The following is a 19,851-nucleotide window of genomic DNA, read 5'->3' on the forward strand; positions in this document are numbered from 1 at the left end:
AAGAAACGCGGCTTTTTAAGGCGCAGGGCAGACGTCTGGGTCCGGTTGCATCAATCACAGAACGTGCCGACGTCTCCGTCGGTGGATAAACAGTGTGGTGTTACGGGTTGTTTAGGGAGGCTTTGCAGCTGTAGCTCTCTGGAGCTGCTCTCTGGATCTCTGCCGATCCCAGCAGGACAAGGTGAGGAGATGATTATGTTTGATAATCCTGCAGTAAGCTGCCAGGGACTCTTGGCAACCCCGGCTCATTAGAAACAAATGCTAGGCCGGACTCAAAACAAAACCGTCGAAGAGTACTGTGCATTCTGGACTTTATTTATGCGAACTGGAGTACCATTAGCATAAATAAACCTGATTCATTTATATTAGGGATGGTTTGAATATTATGAATAACACACTATTTGTTTAGTGGTGCTAATGGCACACTGCATTTGATTTAAGCTGTTTTCACTGTTTTCGGTTGAAGTGAATTGGCCATAAAATGTCCATAAAGATTTATAAAATACTGTGTGTTTTTTTATGCTGTGTCCTTGAGCTATTTTCTTTGTTAGGGCCTGACATGTTAATTAAGTGATAGCGTCTGTTGCTGACACAAGTTTAATAGGTTATGTGCATTGAAAACCATGTAATATAGACTAACACAACACGCATAAACCAGGGAATATTTAATCTTTTATCACGATATCCTGATAGTTAATATTAAAAATAGACCTGTAGTTGAGATCACCGGACAATAGAGCTTGATCATGTGTCGCCAATACCTTGCCCAAGGGCAGTCTGTGTGTGTGTGTGTGTGTGTGTGTGTGTGTGTGTGTGTGTGTGTGTGTGTGTGTGTGTGTGTGTGTGTGTGTGTGTGTGTGTGTGTGTGTGTGTGTGTGTGTGTGTTTGAATTTGATCATGGGTGTGTCTCAAGTCAGACATTTTTTGGCTTCCTCTTCAGTATATCATGTCTATTTAGATGCCTAAAATAAAAAAATAAAAAATAAAATAACTTTAACCCTGACCCAATTCGCGTCAAACATATCCCAATATTTATGCAACATGGCCGCCTAGTGGTACACTGGAGTGCGCACACGCACATATGGATGGAAAAATATTAATACATCATATACTGTAGTCTATCTTAAGGGAAGCTAATTAGGCCCCATTCTAGATTGCAAGATTAACGGATATGTCTTGGTATTCCAGTAGGGAGGGTGAGTTGATCAGCCATTGATTGCAAAAACGTATTCGTTTTATTTTTGTTTGAACTCTTGCTGGCCGCCCACCCCAGACGTATATCCTTTTAATTTACACTGAATGGACTACTTAGATTCTCAATATTAATAAATGTCTCTTATCATTGTTTCACATAGATATGACTACACGATATGATGCAAAACAAACACGACCACATTTCTTGCATTGAAGGAAGCAGGAAACTAGTTTATATCTTGTTATAATATTAGGTCAATAATATAACCGCTACCCGAAGTTCAGAAAGCGCACTGCAGAACCCCTCCAGGTCACTAGAGGCGCCCTACCTCAAGACGTCATATCCGGTGACATCACACCGGGAACAGGAGAAGAACAACACTCACGCTAAGAGGTTTGTTTCTGTCAAGTTATTTTACATTAATTTAAGATCCTCTGCGGTTCCGTTCAATTTCTTTATCATAAGGTAGTTATAATAGATGCAACATGTGCAGATTAATTTACTTTAAAGTGAGCTGTTGTCCACAGTGGTCCATTGGGCTGCCTCGTTTAAATTGTGCTGCTTCATTCATCACTACGAGCTAACAAGCTAACAGGCTAGCTAGCATTGGCGTCCTCTTCTCTGGACAGACGTGTGGACACTCAAGTTGTTTGGTTTTAATAGGCTTTTATCAAGAGATACGAAGTACTTCTCTATACCTTTCCAGCAGCCTCTGGTCTTGATCTTTTCCGTAGTTCGTGATTAAGTTGTCAGATATCAGGCGCTAAGAGCTAACTCTTTCACTTTCGTTCTGTGAGAGGGAGCTAACCATAGCTGTATAACTCGGCTTTAATCTGTTTAATGTTATTTTAACTTTGAATTAATTATAAGTTATGTTTCCATTTTAGCAACACAATCTGACTGTAATAAAAAATGGTGAGTTCACTCAAACACTTTTAAACTTAAAAAAAATGTGACAATGCTTTTTGTCTTGAAAAAATGTCTTTATTTAAGTGCATTGAAGACTAATACAGAACTGAATTAATTCTGTTTCAGTCCCGTCGATATGATTCCAGGACGACCATCTTCTCGCCTGAGGGTGAGTGCAACGTGTTGTCAGCATGATTCTCTGTACTGCTCAAGGGCGCCTGCAGTTAGGACTGTGAACACTGCATTGCATTTTCCTTAACAGATTTTATTGCGCTGTGGATTAGCGTTTAGCATTGATATTGGGTTACAGTATGATTTGTTATTTTGTATTTTAGGTTTAGACTTAAGGTTATTTGTGTTGCATTATTAGTTTTGTGTCATGGTCTAATATGTATATTAATTGTGTGTGTTTTTGTAGGGCGCCTGTACCAGGTGGAGTATGCTATGGAGGCCATTGGCCACGCTGGCACCTGCCTCGGAATCCTAGCCAATGACGGCGTGTTGCTGGCCGCTGAAAGGCGGAACATTCACAAGCTGTTGGACGAAGTTTTCTTCTCAGAAAAGATCTACAAACTCAATGAGTGAGTAGTTGTTTATATCTTGTTAAGTCATATACTTTGTCACCCAGTTCCGATTGTAATATCTGTTGTTTTGTATAAGAATTTTTTATTACCTTTTTAGTTATAGCCTGACTATTGTAAATCCGTATGATCACCCAGTATTGTCTGTGTAGTGGGTGACCACCATCCCAATAATTATATTAAGAAAACACAGCTGAAGATTACAAACAACGAAGTGAAGATCAACGAAGGAACACCATTACTTTTGTTGCAAAAGACCTAACCTTAATTGTTTGAAGTCAGCTATATCTTGTCATTCTATCTCATCTCATCCCGTTGTCCCTCTCCCTCTCTTCCAGAGACATAGCGTGCAGCGTGGCTGGAATCACATCAGATGCTAACGTGCTTACCAATGAACTGAGGCTAATAGCCCAGAGGTGAGCCACTGAATACTATGTAGCACTTGATACAAGGCTAAATGCAACTGTGTTCCCTGGTCGTGTTTACTATTTAATTTTTGCTATCAGACAAGAGTATGTAGAAGGTTCCTCCCTGAGCATAATTTGACAATTAGAGGACTACTTTAGCAATTGATGTAAATGTTTAATAGTATTCACAGACCAATCGACTGACATTTTAAGCAGAAATTAAGAGTGTATTAATTTAAACGATGTATGAGATTCGTACAGAAATAGTTGGTCTGTTGGTCATTTACCAAGGCATTTAGGATCCTTGTTCCCATCTTGCTGTGGATATGACCATAAAGCAGATCTATTCCAGTGGGTTCCGCTAGCAACACTGCTGGGAAACCTGCGGGGAACATCTTATCTCAATGTAAAGCGTACAAGAAAAGTCCTCATATGGCATTCAGCCAAATAAAATTGCATGTCTGTTTAATTGATTACTGATGAGCATATTGTATTGTTCCAATTATTAAATATGAACGCTAGGAAGAGAATAATTAATAAAGTTGGTCAGGTTTTTTTTCTCGCTTTCATTGAATTTTTGCACTTACTGCATAAAGAGTAACCTGTGTTAGAAATGTAAGCACCGGGTACGGCAGCATGACGAGTCCGTGTGCCATCTCTCTAGGTACCTGCTGCAGTACCAGGAGCCCATGCCCTGTGAGCAGCTGGTCACAGCCCTGTGTGACATCAAACAGGCCTACACCCAGTTTGGAGGTACGTCCCTCCCCCACTCCCTGGCATCACCGTTAAACCCACACACACAAAACAAACAGACAGGCCTACAAAATGGACTGTACCAACTGGGAAGCTGATCCATCCGTCATACAATTTCTAGGGAGGTGGACCCTCCCATGTGGGATGTCATAATGGGGTCAATTTTAGATGGCTTGTAATGGCTATTCAGCATCACACCTGGTGGTGTGGTAGTGGGGCTTCTAATGGGATAGTGAGTGAGTGAGCGCGTGCCCTTCCCCTGCGCTATCAGAAGGGTGATGGGGTGGGGTGCTGGGACCCAAGTGGAGCCGTTTGCTCTGAGCTGTTGAACACAGCAACACATACCAACCCAGCGTGTTTAGTCTTGTTGACGGCTCCCTCGAAACTACCGTCAGCATGATTCTAATGAAAGACCCCTTACAAAGCCTAATATTGATAGTTTCACAGTTATTGTGTATATCAAAGGTATAGAGTCCATTGCGTATACTATCTTATCGATTAAAAAATGAATTCAAAGATCTGTGGACTTGCAGTAGCTTACAATCTTAGTAATAATAAACTTAATGCTAATTGTCTTTTATATCTCTCTCTCTCCTCCCGCTCTTTCTTGTGTGGATCAGGCAAGCGTCCGTTTGGAGTGTCTCTGCTGTACATGGGCTGGGACAAGCACTATGGGTTCCAGCTGTACCAGAGCGACCCCAGCGGGAACTACGGCGGCTGGAAGGCCACCTGCATCGGCAACAACAGCGCCGTGAGTCATCTTGCAGGGTCTCTCAGGGTCAGGGGTCACCCTGCCCGTCACATCAAAACCAACAGCCAATGAAGTGGCAGGCCCTTGTTTCATTTAATGTAATGGTGAACATATTTTAGACAGCGAAAGCTCCCCTGTTTGTGACAAACGTTCACTATTTGACCATGGTGGGTACAAGTTTGGTGTTGCGACAGTTTCAAATCTGGCCTGCAGTCCTTTGCTGCTCCTAGTTATGCCTCTATTAATTCAATTATGGAAAGGATGTACTCTGTTGTCCACAAATACACAAAAAGATTTGTGGAAAAGAACTATTGCACAAAAAACAAATACACAAAAAAACATAATTGACAAAGGGCAGAGATGTGATTCTCTATTAATTCAATTATGGAAAGGATGTACTCTCTTCTCCACAAATACACAAAAAGATTTGTGGACAAGAACTATTGCACAAAAAACAAAACAAATTCACAAAAAAACATAATTGACAAAGGGCAGAGATGTGATTCCATATACGGCAGACAGAGGGCGCCCAGCCGCAGATTTTTCTGATGGACGTTGATTGTTTTTATTTACATTTATTAACATAAGTAGGAACAGTAATTGACCCGAACAAGGATCCAGCCTTGCTTGACCATGACCTTGTAGAGGTCGATTGTCAAGCTAGCTTGCTAGTTAAACCTTGTTTATATAAATGGTAGAGCTACGAGGTCATCAAACATATCATCAGTGTTGTGGATGCGGCGTCAGTTGCATTCCTTACAGATGTTGCTGCACTAGGGATTGTGTATCACTGGAAGCATGTCTCTGGGTTGAGCTTCTCAAAGTGAGTCCCCGTATGATGGCTATCAGGACTGTGGCTGGGCTTTCCAATACAAAACCTCTTTATTTTACCTGTAGTACTTGGATGGTTTATCGATAAGTGATTTTTATATGCATAATGAGCTTTTATTTTGAAATGTATTTTTATCTTGACATGTCCTGTTTACCTGTTCTCCCTACAGTCTGCGGTGTCCATGTTGAAGCAGGACTTCAAAGAGGGCGAGATGTCTCTGGCCTCAGCGCTGGCCCTCGCTGTCAAAGTCCTCAACAAGACCATGGACGTCAGCAAGCTGTCCGCCGAGAAAGGTCAGTGCCCGGCGTCTCTGAGCTCTCGATGGGCAGAGGAACACGAGGACTTGATCTGGGCATGGGTAATGGTGGAGGAAGGCTCAGTCAGGAGCAGGAAGGGGTTAGGTCCTGTAGCTTAGTGAGGAGAAGCCTTAAATATACCAATGTATCGTAGATTTGGGCACCACTTCACGAAATGGATAATTTAGATAGAGCACGACAACTCGACAGTTGCTAAGCTGGGCATGTGAATTCTCGGCACATACGACGTAACAAGATAAAACGCGTCTTTATAGAAAGATACATTTTAATTAAATGAAAGATAGTGCTAACCCTTAATAAAAAAAACTTCAAAGGAAAAGCTAAATAATAGACAAAAAAATGTCAATATGGATGTGGACAGTTACTCTTATCAAGGCAGTTAATACCAAGAGTTCACAAGAGCTGCAGCTGAACGGCACCCCAACAGCTAGAAGCTGAGAGACAAAGACCATGTCTTCATCTGTTGCTTTAGTCCGTGTTATGCGGATTGTCTGGCTGATTATCTCATGATGTGCCCACACATTTCCTGTTGCTGTTCAAACAAGGAGCTGTTGTGTATTGCCAGTGACCCTGTAACACTGCAATATCTTATCTGCTGAAGGGAGTCACAAGATAAGAGCGGGCGCAGATAGTGTTCAAAGTGGGACCCATGAAAGAGGAGCTGTAATTCTATCACTCCCCTTATGCCCTAGCAGGTGTTCTCCACATTCAGGCCACATGAGAATTCAAGAGGGAGTTTGACCAAGTAGAGCTGTGGTTTTGCTCCTTTCCCCAAACGTTGGCTTCTCCTAAAGCTAGGCCCTAGCTGTATCTTATTTAAGGAAGTGTACAGCAGCTCAAACGCAGGCATTAGGATCGAAGGAATCGATCCCAGAACATCTCGATCAAGAGACAAACACCAAGTTGCTTTTGTCAGAAGCAACTTGCAATAAGCGCATGTAACAATGAAGATGCAACCCAGAAAGTGCAAGGCCAGTTGCTGAGGAGATGGAGCAGGTTGACTGGTAACAGGCAGGTTGCTAGTTCGATCACCATGTCCTCCTAGCGCGAGTGTCGAGGTGTTTCTGGGCAAGACAACTAACCCAAACAGCTCCTTACAAGCTGGCTGTTGCCCTGCATGGTTGTCACCGCCGTCTGGTTGAATGGGTGAATGTCAGGCAGCGACTATAAAGCACTTTGAGGGGCCGCCGTGAGGGAAAGCGCTGTATGAACGCAGTCCATTTGAACGTCTTATTTGTTTGTAGTGGAGATCGCGACGCTGACCCGGGAGAACGGCAAGACGTGCATCAAGGTGCTGAAGCAGAAGGAGGTGGAGGAGCTCATCAAGAAGCACGACTTGGAGGAGGCCAAGGTGGAGAAGGCGAAGAAGGAGAAGGAGCAGAAGGAGAAAGACAAGTAGTCCGTCCCCAAGGCTGCCTCCACCCTCGCCTCCTATATTAAGTTTACCTGCGTGTGTATGATTGTGTGAGCTCAGTTGACGAGTGCACTGTGTGAAATGCCAGAAGCACATTGTTGCTCTACTTGTGTCGTTTTTTTTCTTAAAATAAACCCGAATGATTGATCAGGTACAGAGTTTTTGATTTGTTCTTTAACACTATCTGTCACACAACCCTTGCTCCATATGAATGCACAGCACGGGGATCTTTGTCGTACTTGAAGGTGCTTAGGTAAAAACATCCACGAATTGTAATGTATGATATTACATTGCTTTTATAGTTACCACATGTAGTGGGTTACCCTGAAGATATCGTCATCACTGCTTTTCCATAGCTAAAATGGTACTGGTTTAATAATGCAGATATGTTCAGGGCTATGTTTGAAGAAGAGATGGACTCTTAACCATCGTATTGGCCTACTTATGGCCCAAGTTAAGTTCTTGTTCGTCATGAGATCCCAAAAAAGATTTGTAGCCTCGAAGTGCACACTTTCCGGAACATTTGAGTAAATAATATGTATATTTTATTTGTGAATAATGTGATATTGTTTTTGACATAAGTATCAATGGTCATTTTATTGTGCCCCCTTTTTCGGGAATACAGTTGGGCTACTCAATTATAACTAACTCAAGCCAATACAAATACCTAACCTGATTCGTCTTGATAAAGCCGTCTTGGTGTATGGGTAGAGAATTATTTGTAGGAGTAGGCTAGGCTAACGAAACCGAGAAACGATGGCAAGCAGCGTCAGCGAATTCCTGGAAATAGGATGTTAACCCTAAACCTAACCCTGATCTAGGAAGTGGCTATCATCCCCATGCTTGAGATGGAGTTATGTTCAATCAATGTGAAAATATATCACATTCTATATAGGCTTAAACTAATGTGTTACCTACTGACCAACTCTGTCTCTTTCAATCTTGCAACGTCTATCTACACGTGACTTTGTTAAAGTAGTTTAAGTGCTCCAAACCGCTCTCAATAGACGGATATGTCTGTAGGGCAAACTACACGTCATTGGTCTGCAGAACATGGTAGTCACTTTAGAGTTGAACAGACTGCAGATTACTGGAGTATTTGGAATAAATCAGGCCAGTTTCAAAATAATTTTCAGAGCTCTATTATAAAAGCCTATTTTATTGAAAGAAAATGACTTCATTCAGATATGCATTTTATTTATCTCCCACACGAAGAAATGAAGGCCTATCTATATTATTCATGTGTGTCATAAAATGGTTAACTCTTAACCGTAAACCATGACAGCCTGACCCCACCCCTCCCAAAAAACACAGAAATTTACATTAAATACAGTTTTGAAAAGATTCAGATATTGACATTGGTTTAACAGCTTTTGAGTCACAGGCCACTCAGCAGTATAGAGGCGTCTGGTCTATGCACATGCAAACTAGGTCAAAATCCGAACACCCCAACACAAAGGAAAAGGGAGGATTCTCAAAGTAGGTTATCTGCCCTCTTATAAGTTGACATACAGAGACGGTATGATCTATCAATATTGCTTTTTGTCCCCACATTGCTTATTTTGGTTCTTAGATCCATGTTCAAAATAAACTTGACCGTGTTTGCAGACACAGAATGAAGTCTTTGGCTTTATTTTTGTTCGAGAAAACGAAAACAAAAGAACAGCTTTGTGTAAACGATAAAGGTGCCAAGGGTGATTTCTATACCACGGTGCTGGGTGTGCACAGGAAAATCAACAGTAATCTACAGTATCTACAGTAATAAGACTCAAGAGTATAAAAGCATATAGCACTCCTCTCTTTAGGCACAAAGAGCCCTCGCTCTCCCCCTCCTCCAACCAGGCCTTCGCCTCCAGCAGGGTCACCTACAGCACAGTTCACTAAAAGGTATGAACTAGGGGATAGTTCAAACAACAAACTGGTTGGAATAGACAGTGTCAGCTCCTCTGACAGTGGAAGCCTGTAAATGCATAACCCATCTTGGGTTAAAAGTTTTCTCATTGCCGTAACACCTATGTGGTGTCTACGATGTATGCGTGATGTGCCAGGAACATAGTCTTCGGTACTAACCAAAAAGATCGTAAAAATACAGATTTTTTTAAACCGCAAGTGAGCGATGCTAGCTGGAATGATGGCCAGATGGATGATCACCAATTAATTTAAATATATATATATATCGATTTGATTACATTCACATGAAAACTCGACACATCAAACTCACACTTGTATAGTTTTAATGCAAAACTACTTTTTAAACACAATGTCGGCTAAATGTGTGCTACTAAAATCTCCCGTCATGCTGTCTTTCTAGCATGCCCATGTGGAGCCTACAAGGTGACCACCCAAAGCCTCGGAAGACCTGAAAGAGGAGAGATATGCAGTGGTTTCTCTCCCACCTTCACCCAAATTGTCCGACAGATGTTACCATGGCTGTTGGCCCTTGTTAACATCTGTTCCTTCTGCCAACCAGAGGGAAACATCAAACAGTCAGCAGAAGAAGCTGAATGTGTTCGAACTCTGCTGTTCGTTTCCGTTCCTGTTGTTGGGTTAGTTTGGGCGAGAGGGAGAGAGGGATCCAGAGGGAGGGATCCAGGGGGGGAGTGTTGCAGTGCAACATCGGCAGAGGATGAGGTGAGGGACGACAGATGGGGTGGCAGGGGATTCCAGTGGGTAGGCCATGAAGATGAGGGGGGGGGGAGGACAGATGGGGTTGCAGGGACGTCCAGGGGGGGTCACTCCTCATCGGAGCTGCTGGCCTCCAGAGGGTAGGCCATGAAGACAAGGTCAGGACGGGCCGGTACCACGGGGTCTCCCGGCTTCACCATCTCAAAGCCCATGTAGTGGAACGTCCTGATGATGGCCACTGGTGGAGGAAGAATCAGCATCATCAGCATCATCATCATCATCAGCAGCATCATCTGAGCTCATCGTCAAACCAACATGGCAGTATCTGCTTGATCATGTAGAGGTTAATAAACTACTTGGAAAGAAAACTTCACAAGAACAATCATCTTAATCTTAACTTCGCTAGGGTCATGGAAACTCAAAACCAGCCTGTCAAAAATACTGGCAAAAAGTGATGTAAAATAAAATAATGTACTTTCATTCACAATTAAAACTTCCATGCAAATGTGGCAGTAGGCTTGTCTGTATGCTATAATGGGTATTATTGGATCTTACAATAATGCATGCATGTACTTGGACACATTGTGTACAAAACAAAGTGTTCTAACTACTGATTTCGTCCATGTGGCATTCATTGCCACGCCACTTCAATATTATTTTAAGCAACCAGACCTCGGGGCCTTCCTGCTAGCGTGCCAAACCGAACAAGGTGTCAAAATGCCTTACGTCGGTCAGCTCTGCTTTTATGGAACCAGAGGAACACACAGCCGACTTTGAGCTTCTCTTCTGTGAACTCTAGCAGAGCGGTGAGCCTGTGGAGAGAGAGAGAGCGAGAGAGAGGAGGGGAGAGAGATGGGAAGAGGGTGAGAATGACGTAAGCATTTTTTACATGCGATGCAACACAAAAGTGTGATTACAGCTGGTTAAGAGCGGCTACAGCTGTTCTCACATCTCATTACTGCATCACACCCACCCCACTATCGCATTTCATGATAGGGTTCAGTCATCACATCGTGACTTGTGATGAGAGCGCTTCCAACACATTGGCAGTGCAGACGGTTGGCACCTTGCAATGCAGCTTTCCATCACAAACTATAGGATGTGGCATTCACAGCCTTGGCGCAAAATAAACCCCATTCTGATTCTGAAGTTTCTGTTTGTCTACAATGTTTTGTTTAGTTACAGTTCATTCTAGTTCTAAACACAAGCTGGGTGAGGGGGGAACTGAATGCGCTATTCCACATTCAGTTCCCCCCTCACCCAGCGAGTGTTTGGAACCCAGATGGCCGCCAGGTGAATATAAGGCCCATGGAGGGGGCAAATCTGAGGCTTCACTTGATATAACCTGTTTATTGCCAAGTAGGTTACACATACAAGGAATCAATCTCTGTACGTTGGTGGTAAAGACAGCGTGCCTGGAACGCGAAAAGGCTTGCATTTGTGCCATGTCTGAACAGCCAAATCCCGTAGCTTGTAATGGAAACTTTGTAAAGTTGCATTACAAGGTGCCAACCGTGTGCCCTGCCAATGTGTTGGAAGAGCTCTCGTCACAAGTGATGACTTAACCCAATCATGGAGTCCGATTGTGGGGGTTGGCATGATGCAGTAAACCCATCTTCTCCGCCCTCCCAGACGTACCCTTCCTTGCTGCCCTCGGCCAGATGCCCCGGGGGGATCTGGATGAAGAGGCGCTCCCCACGAAGGATGGCGTCCCAGCAGGCTGCGTGCTGCTCGCTCAGCTGGTAGTGGAAGTGGAAAACCGCCGGGCCGCCGCTGGCCGGGCCACCGGCCTGGGTCACGGTCAATCGTGTGTCCTTGAGACCCGGGAAGGAAGGGGGAGAGGGTGGAGAACAAAAAGGTATCCATCAATCATGAAAGATATTCATTGAAATAAACTAAATTGGAACATGGATATGGATTATACTAAACAAGTCGGGCGTAGACCATGTCTTTGTTGCGGGCAGCAGAAGGAAATGCGTAGAGCTCCGACGGTTGTTCGGAAGGATATGCACATTGGGCCATCCTGGAGCAACACCCCTTAGGGCCGACTCACACAGAATCAGGCCTTTGGGGCGAAATCAAACGCCTGTTCGACCATTCTTTTGAATGGGAGCATTGAGCTAAAAAAAAGAAAAAAAAAAGCCGGCCTGCGGCGAAAAGGTTGAACCAGAATCAACCTTTAGATAAACGCAACGGAAACTCACGCCGCGGCGGCCAATCAAGTAAGCCGGCGATCAGACCGAAGACCTTGTTTGACGAACTTTGTTTACCATGTAACGTTAGCATTGTAGCACTCCACTGTTTACCGAGCAACTGTGAACACGGAGGGGAGACCGATGGCTGCCCTGTTGTCCTTTCAGGAGCTGCACGGCCCGGCCCTGAAGGCGTGTATGAAGGCCACAAGATACCGAACTCAAACGGGCCATTGCCCAGGTGTTTGTGGCAATCGCCCGCAATGCCTCTCTTCTTCTTTTTGTGTCTTTGAAGCTGGTTGGTTTTATGTTTTCCATTACTTTACACAGTCCTTTGCGATTTTATTGAACATTGTGAGATCTTTTGAGCTGCGCTGGAATAAGGGGGCAGACAAGGCAGTGCGGCATTGTCTGGTCCACCCGCAACGTTGATTGGGCATGAATAAGGCCATAGCCCTACTGATTCCTAATGACTTCTAAAGATTTCCCCGTAAACCCCTTTGGTTAAAAGAATCTACTAATTTAATGATTAGTCAGTCATAGTATGCAACAATAACAAGCCTTGACACCTCAGGTGTGTAGACTATGTGGACTGTAGACTATTTGTATTTGCATATAGAGTCAGGTCAAACGACGCTAAGGAACCCAGACAAGAAGGTTCAAGCACGTCGGCTCTTTCATTGTTATTGTTTTGAAACGCTGTCTCCCATGAGTCACCGGTTTCATAAACATGGTTGATTAGTTGAATAACAACTGCTCCACATATGCAAGGCATTACATTGCTCATCTCTGGGGTGTGAGAGTATTATGGTGCCAACTTGGGCCTGTCCCAGAGTGAACTGAGCTGGATTGCGTGATGTGGTTTTAGGGTTAGGCTCGTTCCAGATCGGTCCACACCCACGCTGTCAACATAAAGAAAAGTACGTAAATAGCCGGTTGTGCGGTCGGGTGCACATGCATCAGCTGAGCAACGATCACAGCGGGGAGAAAGGGCTGAACTGGTCCACTTCCTCTGCCAGAGTGCTATTTAGCAGACGCTCTCTTTTATCGAGATCAACTTACAGCGCATTAAGATACAAGTCATTAAGCAGCCTGTGAGTGTGTGTGTGTGTGTGTGTGCGTGTGTGCGTACGTGTGTGTGTAAACTCACCTTATGGAGTAGCACGCCCAGAGAGTGATCCCTGACAGTCCCTCGCCCACCCGGGATCTTTAGCTGTGGGTGAGGGGCATCAGGAGCACCACAGAGGCCCCGGACCCTGGGTACTGGAGCCCGACAGCCTGGGGCATGTCAGCGACGAACTGGAAGGGAACATAAACAAGCTCAGTAGAAATTCTAAACCACAACAAGAACAGGCAACAACAACACAGGAGGAAACATGCAATGCAATGTTACCATGGAAGATAACTTTAGGCCTCTACTTGTTGGTCGAGGTTAGCGCTGTATCATCGGCTTCACTGAATAAGCGCCCGTTTAAAGTGCATGTGAACTCATCTCGAGAGTCACTGTGTGGACGTACAGCGCTATTAGAGTTGCTCTGAATTTCACACGCAACCTGGCTAAGTGCAATTTTAGAGAGTCAGAGGCCCGTCGAAGCCAGACGATCCTCTGTTACCCGTCTACCCAGGGGTTTATATGGTTTTGTAATTGAGTGTAATTAACTGAATCCACAGCAGGCGCACTGACAACAGAAGGACGTCCAGAGTAAACACTGGAAAGCCAATCGTTAATGGAGGATCCCCCCCCCGCCCTTATTAATAACCCTCTCAGCTGGCTGGGCCACCTGCTCTGTCCACGTATTGTTAAGAGGAACGCCAAAGAAAATACACAGGCCAACCACTACCTGAGTCCTGTCAACACATTCATTCATTAAATGCATCTGAAGATTCCGTGCGCTTTTGGTTTTGCTTTTCATAGCCACCCAGGAACTTGTCCTCAGTCATAATTATTAAATACTATGAATATTAAAACTATCTGTATTACATTAAATGTGTCATTGTTGTCCCCAGTGAACTGTTACAGAGGCCAATGGGCTTGGCATCGCTGGGCTATTCTTAGAAACCGCTTGTTTATCCAATTATTTTCTTTCGTTTTTCTTGACAGATTAATCTCCAGTTTCCAAACAAATGGCCAAGAGCCGTTATCTGAGGAAGACAGTCTCTGCCGTTCATCAAAGCCTTCTCTTCTGTCCGACCATAGCAAACAGAGTTCATACTGCAAGTCTACAGGGCTACAAGTTTAAACTACTTTTAAAATGTGTATTTTTGGGTAAAGATTGTGGGTAAAAATTCAAATCTGAGTATAGAATTGTCTACCGGCTTTAAGGCTGATGGTTAAAATGCTCATTATATTGTCTTCAGGCATAACAACCAAGCAAAATCTTTTACCTTAAAAAAAGACCAACATTATTTGCTAATGATGTTATCCTTCGGCTAAACAGCAGCCATAGAGCTGAAGAGCGGACACAGTTGTCGGGCGAGGTCAAGACAGAGCTTAAAGCACTCCAGCTATTGACTACCTGAGGAGTACCAATTGGATACCAGTTTGGGAAAACCGTTGAACAGTCGACGGCAGACAGAAGGCCAGCTAGCCAGAAGGCCAGACAGCCAGCCAGCCATATGACGAGGGTGGGTCAACAAGCACATGACCAGTAAACACCTCTGGAAATAGCTCCTGCGAGGGCCCAGGAACCCAGCATGGCGTTGGCGCTTGGAGTTACCGTGCAACATTTCACGTCCCAGACACAGCGAGGAGAGGAGGAGGTCATGTGACTGACTGTACCATCTACCTCAAGACCTGGTTCTCTCTTGGCTCCGTTCCGATGTGTTCATAATTCGTGTTCTGCCCGTGGGCTTCAACTAAGAAAAGGCACAGGAAATCACGGAAATCTCCAAATTGTACATGATATTCATCACGTCCGCTTATGATGTAACGTATTTGCCGTGGAATCTATCCCTCCCGATCCATAAATATTAAATGTCACTACAAGGTACTGAAATATATATTAGCAGGCAGTCAAAAAGCTACGATTTCTTTTGTTTGCCATCCTTTACCCTCTAAAGTGACAGTGAACCAGGCCCTAGATGGTCTTTGGAAAATATGTGAATTATGAGCCTTTGGTGTCGTGAACACCACACAGCCTCTGGTGATGTAGAGACTAGTGTGACGTAATGATAGTAAGCACACTTGTTTCATACTTTAGTTTAGTTTCACTGCTCTCCCTCTGCTATTGTACCCCTTGTTAGACCAAGCAATCAAATTCACTGCAAATGCATTATGTTGTAATTGATTAATTATCTGAAAATAGTTGATTTGCTCTTTAGTTCGTTAAAGAGGTAGTTAGTTAAAGAGCTACTAACAGTTGGGCACTACACTTCTTCTCAGGCAGCAAGATCTGAACCAATGTCCCCATTGCATTGCATGCATGCATTTTTTGGGCCAACTTGACTTTTGCATTACGACTACCAGACGATAACAAGAACAAGGGCTCGGTCGAGGAGGTGCAAGCAGGGGAGTTCACAATCGCTGCTCCTCCCGGGCAACTAGACCGGTTAGAGACTCTGCTATGTCTGCATAGTAACCAGGCAGGTGGAAAAACAAGATCATCACGCTGCGACTCCCTCTCGGTCATGACGTGCAGAACACTATCTTTTACAAGGCTTTAAAGTTAAATGGACGCTGCTTTGGTGCTTCACATTTCAGGATAAGCCCTGTCTCTATACTTTAGGCTACGTTAACCACAGAGCACATCATGTAAAATACCTACTTGTATTTTCCCTGTTTGTTTCATGCATTGGTTAACCGAGCAACTGTGAACACAGAGGGGAGACCGCTGGCTGCCCTGTTGTCCTTTCAGGAGCTGCACGGCCCTGCCCTGCCCTGGGTATATTGCCGCTACCTTTTAATACTCCATTATATTTGTTTTGTATCCAAATTTTCCTTCTGGGATTATTAAAGCGTTAATCTCATACCTGCTTCCACTAGTAGTTATAATCTAGTTAAGATCTGGGCTTTGGCTGATGAACCCATGAAGTAAAGATACTACTGCAAAGCCTTGTGAGTCGTATACAAGTATATAAAGTGCAAATCAAGGCAGAACAAACACACGCACGAGCTGGAGACACAAACAGATACACATGCACACACCTTGTTATGTTATCTTAATTGTGCCTTTACAAGATATACTGGATACATACATACCTCTGGCAACAGCGTACAACTTCTATATTTTGTTGGTTAGCGAGAGTAATAGAATAAGATGAACTAGATATTGATACATCCCAATGAAAAGGGAAAAAGAGTGTTAATTAAATAGGTTGGATGGGTCATTGAAATGTTATAATACCATCTAAACAAAAATGAAAATGAAAAATGACAACAACAAGTTCAAAAACGCACCATACTTTAGGTTTGGTGTGGGCAGAACAGGGGAGAACCGAGAATGGCATGAGTAACAAAACATACACATGTCCAATTAGAGGAGGCTGTGAGAGGTTGGAGCAATGATGTAAGTCATGGCTGGCAAAGAAAAGGACGAAGAGGAGGACAGTGGCAAGGATGCCAAGAACATTCCTCTCCCCCCAACCTCACTACCCTTTACAAGAACAAAAAAGAAAAACGTGCCTGCCCGTGATAGAAATGGCAGCTTGTTTTGAAAGGCAACACCCTTGCCCCTCTGACATTTCTGCCACACCCCCGCACATCCAAACCGCCATCTGAGTCCGCCAGACAGGCACTAGGTCGGCCTAAATGAGGAATATGGGCCAACAAACCGTTTCATAAGGAAGGCTGCTTTAAAATGGCTACAGAGTCTCTGTCCAAGTGCAGGTGGACAGAGACGAGAGACGTCTATAACACTGCCCCTCTTCATCATAGGTGTGGAGGAGTTATAGTTAATGGTTAATAATAGTTATGATCAGCCTGTAATATGGAAGACAAGCGTGCAAGGGAGATCACTTAAACGACTATACTGTTATACAATTAAGGTTATACCTTTGAACTGAAAACCCTAATTACAATGTTTACATATCCCAAATTTGTCTTAGTCATACTGAGCCTTAGGTGAGTACAACTGAGCAGTGTATAGCGACGATTTTTTTTGATCGTTTTTGTAACAACGCATTTTGAATTGAGAGAGATAAACTAATTGGGTTGTATTATGAATGGCTTGTTGGTTTGAGGACGGATTTAGTTGATTATCCTGGGGGATTAAGCATCTGTCTGTCGGAGGACGGCCTTGAGGTGGAAACGGCACTGAATGCCTGGCTGTAGGCTACTGTACTATTGTCCTGAGTATTACAAAGAGCCAACACTAGGATATCCCTTCAGAACATAGTTCTACTTCCTGCTTGTAATACATTGGCCACGGTTGCTTTTGGTTCATGAAACGAGTGAATGAACAGGGAGAAGGGAACGACAGAAGGGATCAAGAGAGGACATGTATAGTGCTATGCAAATGAGCTGTTTACAATCAGAAAACTACCCATGTGTGTTTACTGTGGCACCTTTCATGGATAACTTGCATGTCCCTACAACAGCGTGGGTTGTGGTGTATATCCGATAGACTAATACATTGTTGATGTTCTCTGCAGACTTTGTCTAACGTCATAACACCGTCGTAGCACAACACAGAAACCGAACCGTCCCATTAGGTCTTAACACCCTCATATGGCGATTAACTTGTCTCAAGGCTAAACTTGGTACACAATAACACGACTGGTTACACAATTCCAATCTCGGCCGGTGTAATCTATCCTGTGGCATTTAATTGCGATGGAAAAGGGCGGCTGTACATAATGTACAGACCCCAAAATCACCTGAACTCAGGTAAATGCCAGGTGTCCTGTTTGGCCAAACACTACCAAATTGATGTTTTTAACCAGGCAGACTCTTATTAAGAAACGAGTCAAATATATTTAAAAAAAAGTAGCGACTATTTGGTAAATATTGATTTCACAGACATGAATGATGCAGCCCTATGTGCACTCCAGGCATCCATCACCTCAAAGTGACTTTGGTAGACGCTTCAGAAGTGAGCCAGCAAAACGTTAAAGGATTTGTTATCTAATGCTCCCAATGTAGGCCAGTGACAGGGGTGAAACGTAATCATCATCCTGCAAAGAGTGCACCGCTCACACAACACGGTGCATCAAAACAGATCACAGCGAAACAACATCAGACGTTACCACAGAAACATCAAATACCTCCCATGTGTCTGGTAGTCGACAGAGAGCATGCTCAAATCGCTAGAAGCTTCCACATCCTTGCAATAGACGTAATCATGTAGGACATGAAAGGAAACAGGAACATGCATTGTTTGTCGATTGGTATAATGAAGCCAATATCCTTGCGTCGTCATCGAAGAGCGTAACGATACATCATCAATTTATCATTTCAACGCGTCTGAAGAAAACACAAAAATGTAGCAGAGCTCTTGGCTGCACGGCGTCATACAATACAGTCGAATTGTTAAAAATAAAAAAGGTCAGAAGTCAATCGCAAAACGCCCCAGAGAGTGGCACAACAACCACTACTGTAACCCCACAGTCAGGTGATACCCGCTGTGGAAAGAACCGCGCAAGAGTCAGTTTCTCCGCAAATCAGGAGTTATTTACAACGCTGTCATGCATGTACACAGGTCTCCATGGTTGGATTAAGATGTACAAAACAATCAATTGAACACATGTTGACATGTATGCAAAAAAAACACCCAAAAAACAGCCTACCTCTCCTCTGTGTTCAGCATGATATAGTCGAAAAATGAAACTTGGTGACCTTGTAGAAAACCAAAACAGTGACTATTTAATAGAAGCTCCACGGAAAAGTGCACCATCCGTAAATTAAAACCACCTATTCAGTTAACCTAGGAGGTATTACTGCTTTGGGAGACGATGTTTTGTTGGTCCACGGACAAGAGAGGACGGGAGCTTTAAAAAAGTCTGCGTCGGTCGAGGCGGAACGCAGGGTCTTTATAAGGACGCTTCTGCATCCAACGCTCCGAGCGTACAGGGCGGCCGCTACCAGCCAATAACTGATAGGCTGGTCACGGCCGCCCCCTCGGAACCCACTGACCGCTCGGATCGGTGATTGGTTGGTGACACAAAGAGGGGCCGCACACTGTACGTCCGAAACCTTGTCTCTAGCGTATCCAGCGCCACTGCCTATTTATAACCAAACCGAGGAGAATCATGGGTATTCTGTTCCGGAAGTAGCTTTCAAAACAACTTCTTATTATAGGCCCACATTCGTGCAAGACAATATTTCCCTTAAATTAATTTATTTCTTAACACTGCTTATGTAGGCTATGCATTATCCCTAGCTGATTCATTTTGTATCATTCTAAAAGAAGTGTAAAAGTTCAAGCGTGCATACACAGCGGTGGGTCTCGTCTCGAACGCGCCCTCAGCAATATACGTCCTCCTTCCGCGCAAATATGGGATGGATTATTGGTGTTGTGTGCACATTGTTTGTTGAAAAGAATCGTCAAAAAAAGAATAAAATATTGCTTATAATGTGAGAATATCTTCTCTTTAATCTATACGAATGGATCTAGTGTGGGCTATCGTCCGGCTTTAGATCGGACTTCCAAGTTTTGAGATACTCCCCGCCGATCCAGCGTTGCGCCTTTCTGATTACGCTCACTCTGATTGGTGATAATCAATCCAAGTGTTCAGTCTCACTTCAAATTGTCTAAAAACCAAGTTCTCAAAAACGAATTACTGAAAGCACGTAAAGCAATTTATGTGGAGTTATATTGTTATATATATTTTATTATTATTGTATGCTGAGATAATTGAATAGCCCAACTAGAAATAGCTAATATTCAATGAGAAATTGTACAATATCTCAACATTTCCATGAGACATTTTATAATCCCC

General features: G+C 43.7%; 2 protein-coding genes across 2 annotated transcripts; one reads left to right on the forward strand and one right to left on the reverse strand.

Annotated features, from left to right (window-relative positions):
* Positions 1–1,504: 1,504 nt before the first annotated feature.
* psma4 (proteasome 20S subunit alpha 4) lies at positions 1,505–8,476 on the forward strand. Its single transcript, XM_056598146.1, has 9 exons — positions 1,505–1,588; positions 2,083–2,110; positions 2,231–2,273; positions 2,523–2,685; positions 3,024–3,101; positions 3,757–3,845; positions 4,466–4,596; positions 5,598–5,721; positions 6,990–8,476. Exons 2-9 carry the CDS (start codon positions 2,108–2,110, stop codon positions 7,142–7,144), a joined length of 786 nt encoding a protein of 261 aa, XP_056454121.1. The 5' UTR covers positions 1,505–1,588; positions 2,083–2,107; the 3' UTR covers positions 7,145–8,476.
* On the reverse strand, positions 7,358–18,932 carry LOC130388683 (ornithine decarboxylase antizyme 2-like). Its single transcript, XM_056598147.1, is given in 6 exon segments — positions 7,358–10,022; positions 10,511–10,596; positions 11,423–11,598; positions 13,127–13,207; positions 13,209–13,275; positions 18,700–18,932. Coding segments are annotated over 6 exon segments (648 nt in total). The 5' UTR covers positions 18,807–18,932; the 3' UTR covers positions 7,358–9,891.
* Between the last annotated feature and the right edge of the window lie 919 nt (positions 18,933–19,851).

The sequence above is a fragment of the Gadus chalcogrammus genome, chromosome 9 (genome assembly GCF_026213295.1).
Source record: "Gadus chalcogrammus isolate NIFS_2021 chromosome 9, NIFS_Gcha_1.0, whole genome shotgun sequence".
NCBI classification, from domain to species: domain Eukaryota; kingdom Metazoa; phylum Chordata; class Actinopteri; order Gadiformes; family Gadidae; genus Gadus; species Gadus chalcogrammus.